This window comes from Palaemon carinicauda, chromosome 7 (assembly GCF_036898095.1).
Source record: "Palaemon carinicauda isolate YSFRI2023 chromosome 7, ASM3689809v2, whole genome shotgun sequence".
Lineage (NCBI taxonomy): Eukaryota > Metazoa > Arthropoda > Malacostraca > Decapoda > Palaemonidae > Palaemon > Palaemon carinicauda.
This window is the reverse complement of record NC_090731.1, coordinates 11,995,137-12,006,940: the sequence shown is the minus strand read 5'-3', so window position 1 is coordinate 12,006,940 and position 11,804 is coordinate 11,995,137. Positions and strand designations below refer to the sequence as shown.

The window sequence follows — 11,804 nt, the reverse complement described above, 5'->3', positions numbered from 1 at the left end:
TTTTTATAACACTTCATTTCTCCAATATATTAAATCAGGCTTCGAAATTCAGTTAGTGATTTCGGTTTGGAAGTGCAAATTTACAAAATATTTTCTGTTAGAAAATACTATATTTTCTGGTTATAAAAATATATATTGGCTAATTAGGATATCACTGTGTTTAGGATGGCGATCTAGAAATTGTCTGTTGGCGGTTTGTTTACAAGATAATTAATCTCTTTTAGCGTTGGCTTAATTGAACGTTTTTTTTCTTTCTTTTTATTCAACACTTGGAGACTCATATCGATTGTCATCGTAGGATTCCATCTCTCCTCGTCCTGAAATGAAGAAGAAGAGGCAAATGTTAAATTTTTATTGAGCATATACACTCTCTCTCTCTCTCTCTCTCTCTCTCTCTCTCTCTCTCTCTCTCTCTCTCTCTCTCTCTCTCTCTCTCTCTGTATATATATATATATATATATATATATATATATATATATATATATATATATATATATATATATATATATATATATATATGCAAAAGAACCGTAGGGAAAATGAAAGATATGAGAGTGAATCCTGACTAGTTTCGTCTTACTTCTTCAGGAGGTTAGACAAATCTAGTTAGGATTGACACTTACGTTTTGATTTTCCATGGTGTTCTTTTTCCTTGTAAGTTTTACGCATATATATATATATATATATATATATATATATATATATATATATATATATATATATATGTCTATACATATATATATATATATATATACATATATATATATATATATATATATATATATATATATAATGTATATATATATATATATATATATATATATATATATATATATATATATATATATATATATATATATATGTATAGACATATATATATATATATACATATATATGTATATATATATGTGTGTGTATATATGTGTATATATATATGTGTGTGTATATATATGTATATATATATACTGTATATATACATATATATATATATACATATATATATACATATATATATATACATATATATGAGAGAGAGAGAGAGAGAGAGAGAGAGAGAGAGAGAGAGAGAGAGAGAGAGAGAGAGAGAGAGAGATTAGAAAGATATCCCCTTATTCTACAGTGTTCATATTTTCTGAAAAGGAGAAAAAAATATACCAAATATGGTCTACAGTAGGCCTGCGAATGCTAAATTAATAAGGCAAAAAGGAATGCAAATATATATCCAACTTTATTTTCAATGTTTCTAATCCTAAAAAAAAAAAATGTAAAATATTTCATGATTGAGTGACCTGCAAATATTCGGAAAGGATAAAAAAAAAGAAAAAAAAGAAGATACTGCAATATTATAAAATGGACATCAAATGAATAACCAAATCGTCATAGATAAGTTCATCAATAATTTTCTTTTTTATTAATCAACATTACAGATAACATCACCTTAGTAGCTTCAACTTGAAATTTGGAGTAGAATGTACTATTTGTACCTCACCTGTAAATTTTATTTTCTTCAGTTTTCTTTCTTCTTAAGTAACAGAATGGAAAAAAAAACCCTCTCTCTCTCTCTCTCTCTCGCTCTCTCTCTCTCTCTCTCTCTCTCTCTCTCTCTCTCTCTCTCTCTCTACGAAATCGCTATTTAAAAATTCTGTGTTTTGGCTTTTCCCATTTTCCTCTCTCTCTTGTCGATGAGTAAGAAATTACAGTAGTTCTGTAGAAGAAAATTTAATAGACTTTGATCTTAATATATATACACACATATATATATATATATATATATATATATATATATATATATATATGTATGTATGTATGTAATTGTGTATGTATATTGTCAAACCAGTATATTCCTCGGCCTAATTACTCTCTCTCTCTCTCTCTCTCTCTCTCTCTCTCTCTCTCTCTCTCGTTCAGGTCCCAGGAAAGTTAAGGATACACGGGAATATTCTATTTCTTTTCAAATTATTCATATGGGAATTTCTGATTATGTAAATAACCCACAATATTTATTAAATGCTACAACAATTCATCTCCTTTACATTTATATATTTATATATTTAGTATTTTAAGTTTTAAAACTTAAAGTAATATAGGGCGAAATTTACGATTCATATTAGGGTACGACCTCACACTGTATAGAATACGGGGATCAGTTTTGACATCTATGTGGAGTTATTATTATTATTATTATTATTATTATTATTATTATTATTATTATTATTATCATCATCTAAGCTGCAACCCTAACTGGAAAAGCAGCATATTATAAGAACAAGTGTGTCTGAGTGCACCCCTAAGCAAGAGAGTATTCTAATACAATTGTCGGAATTTTGTGGTTAAGTAGGTGGTGAGGAATATTAACGAGGAGGAGTGTGAGATAAAGTGAATGGATTCCTAAGGAGAGGAGGAATAAGGAGATGATAGATGAGGATGATGATCATAGCGATGAATAAGATACAATTTGATGAAATTTATCTTCAGTTATGATAACAAGTGTAAGAAAACTTAATGATAATACAGAGTAATGAGAGATTTATGTGGTAGTTAAGAAGTTTCTTAGATTGATTTTAACGAAAACGATTAACATAATCCTTCAAGTAAAAGTTCAGATTTAAAATTCGTTTTGTATTACTTGAAGAATTTTATAGCGGTGAAAAATTCATGTATATTAACTATTCAGTTGATATTATGGTCTTATCCAACGCTGATATTATGGCCTTATCCAACGCAGTTTTGTAAAAAAAAAAAAAAAAAAAAAAATTCGAGGGTAATCACTAGAACCCCAGGGTTCTCCTGTTAACACTCCCCCTGGGCAATCATACCCTAGGGGCAGATGATGACTGAGAAGAGAAGTAACAAGTGAAGTACCAGGCAATGAGAAGGTGGCAGTTTGGGGATCCGTGGATGGTGTTGGGGAAATGAGGGATATGTTGGGTTTGGGAGCTGGGGATTGTGTTGGGGAGCCACGGAGGTGTTTGGGAGAAGGGGGATGTGTTGGGGAAGCGGGGTGGTGGTTGGGAAACGAGGATAGTGTTAGAGAATCGGGGAAAGTGTTGGGGAGTTGGGGACTGTGTTGGGAGGCCCTGGAAGGTGTTTGGGAGACGGGGGAAGTGTTGGAGAATCGGGGGTAAGTGTTGGGGAGCTGGGTAATGTGTTGGGAGGCCCTCGAAAGTGTTTGTGAGACGGGGGAAGTGTTGGAGAATCGGGGTAAGTGTTGTGGAGCTGGGTAATGTGCTGGGAGACCCAGGAAGGTGTTTGAGAGACGGGGGAAGTGTTGGAGAATCGGGGTAAGTGTTGTGGAGCTGGGGACTGTGTTGGGAGACCCTGGAAGGTGTTTGAGAGACGGGGGAAGTGTTTGAGAATCGGGGTAAGTGTTGTGGAGCTGGGGACTGTGTTGGGAGGCCGTGGGAGGTGTTTGTGAGACAGGGGAAGTGTTGGAGAATCGGGGGAAGGGTTGGGGAGCTGGGGACTGCGTTGGGAGGCCGTGGGAGGTGTTTGTGAGACGGGGGAAGTGTTGGAGAATCGGGACAAGGGTTGGGGACCTGGGGACTGCGTTGGGAGGCCGTGGGAGGTGTTTGTGAGACGAGGGAAGTGTTGGAGAATCGGGGGAAGTGTTGGGGAGCTGGGGACTGCGTTGGGAGGCCCTGGAAGGTGTTTGGGAGACGGGGGAAGTGTTGGAGAATCGGGGGAAGTGTTTGGGAGCTGTGGACTGCGTTGGGGGGCCGTGGGATGTGTTTGTGAGACGGGGGAAGTGTTGGAGAATCGGTAGAAGTGTTGGAGAATCAGTGGAAGTGTTGGGGAGCTGGGGACTGTGTTGGGGGGCCGTGGGAGGTGTTTGTGAGACGGGTGAAGTGTTGGAGAATCGGTGGAAGTATTGGGGAGCTGGGGACTGTTGGGGGGCCGTGGAAGGTGTTTGTGAGACGGGGGAAGTGTTGGAGAATCGGTAGAAGTGTTGGAGAATCAGTGGAAGTGTTGGGCAGCTGGGGACTGTGTTGGGGGGCCGTGGGAGGTGTTTGTGAGACGGGAGAAGTGTTGAAGAATCGGTAGAAGTGTTGGAGAATCAGTGGAAGTGTTGGGGAGCTGGTGACTGTGTTGGGGGGCCGTGGGAGGTGTTTGTGACACAGGGGAAGTGTTGAAGAATTGGTAGAAGTGTTGGAGAATCAGTGGAAGTGTTGGGGAGCTGGTGACTGTGTTGGGGGGCCGTGGGAGGTGTTTGTGACACGGGGGAAGAGTTGAAGAATCGGTAGAAGTGTTGGAGAAGCAGTGGAAGTGTTGGGGAGCTGGGGACTGTGTTGGGGGGCCGTGGGAGGTGTTTGTGAGACGGGAGAAGTGTTGAAGAATCGGTAGAAGTGTTGGAGAAGCAGTGGAAGTGTTGGGGAGCTGGGGACTGTGTTGGGGGGCCGTGGGAGGTGTTTGTGAGACGGGGGAAGTATTGAAGAATCGGTAGAAGTGTTGGAGAATCAGTGGAAGTGTTGGAGAGCTGGGGACTGTGTTGGGGGGCCGTGGGAGGTGTTTGTGAGACAGGGGAAGTGTTGGAGAATCGGAGGAAGTGTTGGGGAGCTGGAGAAGTGTTGGGGAGCTGGGGACTGTTTTGAGGGGCCGTGGGAGGTGTTTGTGAGACGGGGGAAGTGTTGAAGAATCGGTAGAAGTGTTGGAGAATCAGTGGAAGTGTTGGGGAGCTGGGGACTGTGTTTGGAGGGCCGTGGGAGGTGTTTGTGAGACGGGGGAAGTGTTGGAGAATCGGGGGAAGTGTTTGATAATCGGGGGAAATGTTGGGGAGCTGGGGACTGTGTTGGGGGGCCGTGGGAGGTGTTTGTGAGACGGGGGAAGTGTTGAAGAATCAGTAGAAGTGTTGGAGAAGCAGTGGAAGTGTTGGGGAGCTGGGGACTGTGTTGGGGGGCCGTGGGAGGTGTTTGTGAGACGGGGGAAGTGTTGGAGAATCGGAAGAAGTGTTGGAGAATCAGTGGAAGTGTTGGGGAGCTGGTGACTGTGTTGGGGGGCCGTTGAAGGTGTTTGTGAGACAGGGGAAGTGTTGAAGAATCGGTAGAAGTGTTGGAGAAGCAGTGGAAGTGTTGGGGAGCTGGGGACTGTGTTGAGGGACCGTGGGAGGTGTTTGTGAGACGGGGGAAGTGTTGGAGAATCGGAAGAAGTGTTGGAGAATCAGTGAAAGTGTTGGGGAGCTTGGGACTGTGTTGGGGGGCCGTGGGAGGTGTTTGTAAGACGGGGGAAGTGTTGAAGAATCGGTAGAAGTGTTGGAGAATCAGTGGAAGTGTTGGGGAGCTGAGGACTGTTTTGGGGGGCCGTGGGAGGTGTTTGTGAGACGGGGGAAGAGTTGAAGAATCGGTAGAAGTGTAGGAGAATCAGTGGAAGTGTTGAGGAGCTGAGGACTGTGTTGGGGGGCCGTGGGAGGGGTTTGTGAGACGGGGGAAGTGTTAGAGAATCGGGGGAAGTGTTGAAGAAACGGGGGAAGTGTTGGAGAATCGGGGGAAGTGTTGGGGAGCTGGGGACTGTGTTGGAGAATCAGGGGAAGTGTTGCAGAATCGGGGAAAGTGTTGGAGAATCGGGGGAACTGTTGGGGAGCTGAGGACTGTGTTGGGGGGCCGTGGGAGGTGTTTGTGAGACGGGGGAAGTGTTGGAGAATCGGTAGAAGTGTTGGAGAATCAGTGGAAGTGTTGGGGAGCTGGGGACTGTGTTGGGGGGCCGTGGGAGGTGTTTGTGGGACGGGGGAAGTGTTGGAGAATCGGGGGAAGTGTTGGGGAGCTGGGGACTGTTGGGGGACCGTGGGAGGTGTTTGTGAGACGGGAGAAGTGTTGAAGAATCGGTAGAAGTGTTGGAGAATCAGTGGAAGTGTTGGGGAGCTGGGGACTGTATTGGGGGGGCCGTGGGAAGTGTTTGTGAGACGGGGGAAGTGTTGGAGAATCGGTAGAAGTGTTGGAGAATCGTGGAAGTGTTGGAGAATCGGGGGAAATATTGGGGAGCTGGGGACTGTGTTGGGGGGCCGTGGGAGGTGTTTGTGAGACGGGGGAAGTGTTGAAGAATCGGTAGAAGTGTTGGAGAATCAGTGGAAGTGTTGGGGAGCTGGGGACTGTGTTGGGGGGCCGTGGGAGGTGTTTGTGGGACGGGGGAAGTGTTGGAGAATCGGTAGAAGTGTTGGAGAATCAGTGGAAGTGTTGGGGAGCTAGGGACTGTGTTGGGGGGCCGTGGGAGGTGTTTGTGGGAGGGGGGAAGTGTTGGAGAATCAGTGGAAGTGTTGGGGAGCTGGGGACTGTGTTTTGGGGGCCGTGGGAGGTGTTTGTGAGACGGGGGAAGTGTTGAAGAATCGGTAGAAGTGTTGGAGAATCAGTGGAAGTGTTGGGGAGCTGGGGACTGTGTTGGGGGGCCGTGGGAGGTGTTTGTGGGACGGGGGAAGTGTTGGAGAATCGGGGGAAGTGTTGGGGAGCTGGGGACTGTTGGGGGACCGTGGGAGGTGTTTGTGAGACGGGAGAAGTGTTGAAGAATCGGTCGAAGTGTTGGAAAATCAGTGGAAGTGTTGGGGAGCTGGGGACTGTGTTGGGGGGGCCGTGGGAAGTGTTTGTGAGACGGGGGAAGTGTTGGAGAATCGGTAGAAGTGTTGGAGAATCGTGGAAGTGTTGGAGAATCGGGGGAAATATTGGGGAGCTGGGGACTGTGTTGGGGGGCCGTGGGAGGTGTTTGTGAGACGGGGGAAGTGTTGAAGAATCGGTAGAAGTGTTGGAGAATCAGTGGAAGTGTTGGGGAGCTGGGGACTGTGTTGGGAGGCCGTGGGAGGTGTTTGTGAGACGGGAGAAGTGTTGAAGAATCGGTAGAAGTGTTGGAGAATCAGTGGAAGTGTTGGGGAGCTGGGGAATGTGTTGGGGGGCCGTGGGAGGTGTTTGTGAGACGGGGGAAGTGTTGGAGAATCGGGGGAAGTGTTGGAGAATCGGGGGAAGTGTTGGGGAGCTGGGGACTGTGTTGGGGGGCCGTGGGAGGTGTTTGTGAGACGGGGGAAGTGTTGAAGAATCGGTAGAAGTGTTGGAGAATCAGTGGAAGTGTTGGGGAGCTGGGGACTGTGTTGGGGGGAGGCCGTGGGAGGTGTTTGTGAGACGGGGGAAGTGTTGGAGAATCGGTAGAAGTGTTGGAGAATCAGTGGAAGTGTTGGGGAGCTGGGGACTGTGTTGGGGGGCCGTGGGAGGTGTTTTTGACACGAGGGAAGTGTTGAAGAATCGGTAGAAGTGTTGGAGAATCAGTGGAAGTGTTGGGCAGCTGGGGACTGTTGGGGGGCTGTGGGAGGTGTTTGTGAGACGGGGGAAGTGTTGAAGAATCGGTAGAAGTGTTGGAGAATCAGTGGAAGTGTTGGGGAGCTGGGGACTGTGTTGGGGGGCCGTGGGAAGTGTTTGTGAGACGGGGGAAGTGTTGAAGAATCGGTAGAAGTGTTGGAGAATCAGTGGAAGTGTTGAGGAGCTGGGGACTGTGTTGGGGGGCTGTGGGAGGTGTTTGTGAGACGGGGGAAGTGTTGGAGAATCGGGGGAAGTGTTGGGGAGCTGGGGACTGTGTTGGGGGCCCGTGGGAGGTGTTTGTGAGACTGGGTAAGTGTTGAAGAATCGGTAGAAGTGTTGGAGAATCAGTGGAAGTTTTGGGGAGCTGGGGACTGTGTTGGGGGGCCGTGGGAGGTGTTTGTGAGACGGGGGAAGTGTTGGAGAATCGGGGGAAGTGTTGGAGAATCGGTGGAAGTGTTGGGGAGCTGGGGACTGTGTTGGGGGGCCGTGAGAGGTGTTTGTGAGACGGGGGAAGTGTTGAAGAATCGGTAGAAGTGTTGGAGAATCATTGGAAGTGTTGGGGAGCTGGGGACTGTGTTGGGGGGCCGTGGGAGGTATTTGTGAGACGGGGGAAATGTTGAAGAATCGGTAGAAGTGTTGGAGAATCAGTGGAAGTGTTGGGGAGCTGGGGACTGTGTTGGGAGGGCCGTGGGAGGTGTTTGTGAGACGGGGGAAGTGTTGAAGAATCGGTAGAAGTGTTGGAGAATCAGTGGAAGTTTTGGGGAGCTGGGGACTGTGTTGGGGGGCCGTGGGAGGTGTTTGTGAGACGGGGGAAGTGTTGAAGAATCGGTAGAAGTGTTGGAGAATCAGTGGAAGTGTTGGGGAGCTGGGGACTGTGTTGGGGGACCGTGGGAGGTGTTTGTGAGACGGGGGAAGTGTTGAAGAATCGGGGGAAGTGTTGGAGAATCAGTGGAAGTGTTGGGGAGCTGGGGACTGTGTTGGGGGGCCGTGGGAGGTGTTTTTGAGACGGGGGAAATGTTGAAGAATCGGGGGAAGTGTTGAAGAATCGGTAGAAGTGTTGGAGAATCAGTGGAAGTGTTGGGGAGCTGGGGACTGTGTTGGGGGGCCGTGGGAGGTGTTTGTGAGACGGGGGAAATGTTGAAGAATCGGGGGAAGTGTTGGAGAATCAGTGGAAGTGTTGGGGAGCTGGGGACTGTGTTGGGGGGCCGTGGGAGGTGTTTGTGAGACAGGGGAAGTGTTGGAGAATCGGGGGAAGTGTTGAGGAGCTGGGGACTGTGTTAGGAGGCCGTGGGAGGTGTTGGAGAATCGAGGGAAGTGTTGGAGAATCGGGGGAAGTATTGGAGAATTGAGGAAGTGTTGGGGAGCCAGGGGAGTTTTGGGGATCCGTGGAAGGTGTTTAGGAACCAGGGATGGTATTGGGGACGCGGGGAAGATGTTGGGGAACCTGGTTAATGTTGGGAAGCCTGTGTGGTGTTCGGTAGGTCGAATACGTCCTATAATATAGGAAGGGCCTAGATTCTAGAGTATCCTCTGCTGAGTGTGGTAATCGCTTCCAGTTCGTTTTTCCACGACCGTAAGGACGATCATCCCCTTCGATTATACATAAGACATCGCCCGTATTTAAGCAGAATACACATAACGGCATTTTGTGTTTTTCCTGTTTATTGGTATCTAAACATTCATTATTTTTTTTTATCTTCTGTGCGTTACTCCGGCACACCATTCTGTTTCCTTGTTTCCTTTCCTCACTGGGCTATTTTTCCTGTTGGAGCCCTTTGGTTATAGCATCCGGTTATATGTATAGTTTATTTATTTCTTTATATCTTTTCCTCCATATTGACTATTTTTCCTCTTGGAGAGAATTGGGTTTGTGGCATCCTGATTTATATATACAGTATGTATATATATATATATATGTGTGTGTATATATATATATATATATATATATATATATATATATCTATGTATATATACATATGTATATATATATATATATATATGTATATACATATGTATTTATATATACATATCTATGTATATATACATATGTATATATGTATGCATATATATATATATATATATATATATATATATATATATATATATATGTGTGTGTGTGTGTGTGTGTGTGTATTATTTCCTCCTACGCTCATTGACGCAAAGGGCCTCGGTTAGATTTCGCCAGTCGTCTCTATCTTGAGCCTGAGCTTCTCCATTCATCTTTTCATTCACATTTCATAGTCCTCAGCCATGTAGGCCTGGGTCTTCAAGCTCTTCTAGTACCTTGTGGAGCCCAGTTGAAAATAAGTATATATTATAGAGTATGTCATCCTGTAACATAAAAACCTTCACTGCAAGATTAAACTCCTTATGTTTCACGGGTTCAGCAAACTGATTAAAATCGTACTATTATTACGACTATTAAGATAATTGGCATCTTTGCTATATGATTATATTGTTTCTGTTTGAACGTGCTGTTAACTGCTGCATTGTTCAGAGGCTACTTTCCTCTTGGTAAATAGTACTACATTGGATCATTCTCTCTGGTTACGGTTCATTTTCTCCTTGCCTATACACTCACACACCGAATAGTCTGGCCTATTCTTTACATATTTTCCTCTGTCTTCGTACATCTGACAACACTGAGATTACCAAACAATTCTTCTTACTGCACTGTAATTGTTCATTGGCCACTTTCCTCTTGGTAAGGGTAGAAGAGACTCTTTAGCTATGGTAAGCAGCTCTTCTAGGAGAAGGACACTCCAAAATCACCATTGTTCTCTAGTCTTGGGTAGTGCCATAGCCTCTGTACCATGGTCTTCCACTGTCATGGGTTAGAGTTCACTTGCCTGAGGGTACACTCGGGAGCACTGTTCTGTCTTATTTCTCTTCCTCTTAGTTTTTTTTATGTGAAATGTCTAATTTAATGATGTTACTGTTCTTATAATATCTTATTTCAACTGTTTATTACTACTCTTGTAGTTTATTGATTTCCTTGTTTACATTCCTCACTAGGTTATTTTCCCTGTTGGAACCCTTGGGCTTATAGCATCCTGCTTTTCAAACTATCGTTGTAGTTTAGCTTCTAATGATAATAATGATAACAACAACAATAATAATAATAATGACAGCGATGACAACGACGATAATAATAATAATAATAATAATAATAATAATAATAATAATAATAATGACAGCGACGACAGCAATAATAACAATGAAAATAATAATAATAATAATAATAATGACAGCAACGACAACGACGATAATAATAATAATAATAATAATAATAATACTAATAATAATAATAATAATAATAATAATTAGGAGATTAAGAATAAACATTTGGTGGATTTCATGATCCAGATCGTTACTTCGGAAAGGTTAAAGGCTTTGAGTTTTGTCCGCTATTTTTATTTGGGGTTCGAAGAATGAAGCCAGATCCATTTGATAAGTTATCTAGGGTCGATTTTTTTCCCTCCATGGGAGTTTCTTATTACGATCATCAATTCTGTAGTACCATGATGAAAGAGATTATTATTATTATTATTATTATTATTATTGTTGTTGTTGTTGTTATCATCATCATTATTTTCATTGCCATTATCATTGTTATTGTTATTGTTATTGCCATGGTTATCATTATTATAATTATTCGTTTTATTGATAATAATAAACGAATCTTCAATACTTTCTTTTTTTGTCACTAATAATAATAATAATAATAATAATAATAATAATAATTATTATTATTATTATTATTATTATTATTATTATTATTAGTGACAAAAAAGATAGTATTGAAGATTCGTTTATTATTATTAATAAATCGAATTCAAATCAATATGTTCCTATATCCCATATCTAAAAGGAATATCATAATGTTTTCATTGACATGGATAATCAACCATTTTGTAATAAAGAATTTTTCATAGTTATTCATAAAAAATAAGTATAAATAATTTACCCAGCTTCAAGAGGTTTTGTGGTGGCCGGTGTGGTAACGTCCCTGACTAGTGATCGCCAGACTGGGGTTCGAGTCCCGCTCAAACTCGTTAGTTCCTTTGCACGCAGCAATCTTACCATCCTTGTGAACCTATAGGTCTATTTGCCGAATCATCAGCAGCCATTGCCTGGCCCTCCTTGTTCTTAGGTTGGGTGGAGACGAGGCTTGGGCGCTGATCATATGTACATATGGTCAGTCTCTAGGGCATTGTCCTACTTGCTATGGCAATGTCATTGTCCGTGCCTTTGATATTCATGAGCGGCTTTTAAGCCTTCAAGAGGCCTATAGGTCTATCTGCCGAGTCATCAGCAGCCATTGCCTGGCCCTCCTTGGTCTTAGGTTGAGTGGAGAGTGGGCTTGGGCGCTGATCATATTTATATATAGTCAATCTCTAGGGCATTGTCCTACTTGCTATGGCAATGTCATTGTCCGTGCCTTTGATATTCATGAGCAGCCTTTAAACCTTCAAGAGGCCTATACGAGATACGACATTTTCGCTCTAGCTTTTTATTGAAATCTTTCTTCTGCCA

The 11,804-nt window shown here is 43.6% G+C and overlaps 1 protein-coding gene across 1 annotated transcript in view; it reads right to left on the bottom strand.

Annotated features, from left to right (window-relative positions):
* Positions 1 to 258: 258 nt before the first annotated feature.
* LOC137643791 (mucin-2-like) overlaps positions 259 to 11,804 on the bottom strand; it is a 53,754-nt gene continuing 42,208 nt past the window's right edge. The window contains exons 2-9 of the mRNA XM_068376476.1: positions 8,396 to 8,731; positions 7,295 to 8,140; positions 6,575 to 7,161; positions 6,194 to 6,440; positions 5,283 to 5,979; positions 4,183 to 4,781; positions 2,770 to 3,981; positions 259 to 317 (exon numbers count right to left, since the gene is read on the bottom strand). Coding sequence (XP_068232577.1) covers positions 259 to 317; positions 2,770 to 3,981; positions 4,183 to 4,781; positions 5,283 to 5,979; positions 6,194 to 6,440; positions 6,575 to 7,161; positions 7,295 to 8,140; positions 8,396 to 8,731 — 4,583 coding nt within the window. The remainder of the gene's footprint in view (positions 318 to 2,769; positions 3,982 to 4,182; positions 4,782 to 5,282; positions 5,980 to 6,193; positions 6,441 to 6,574; positions 7,162 to 7,294; positions 8,141 to 8,395; positions 8,732 to 11,804) is intronic.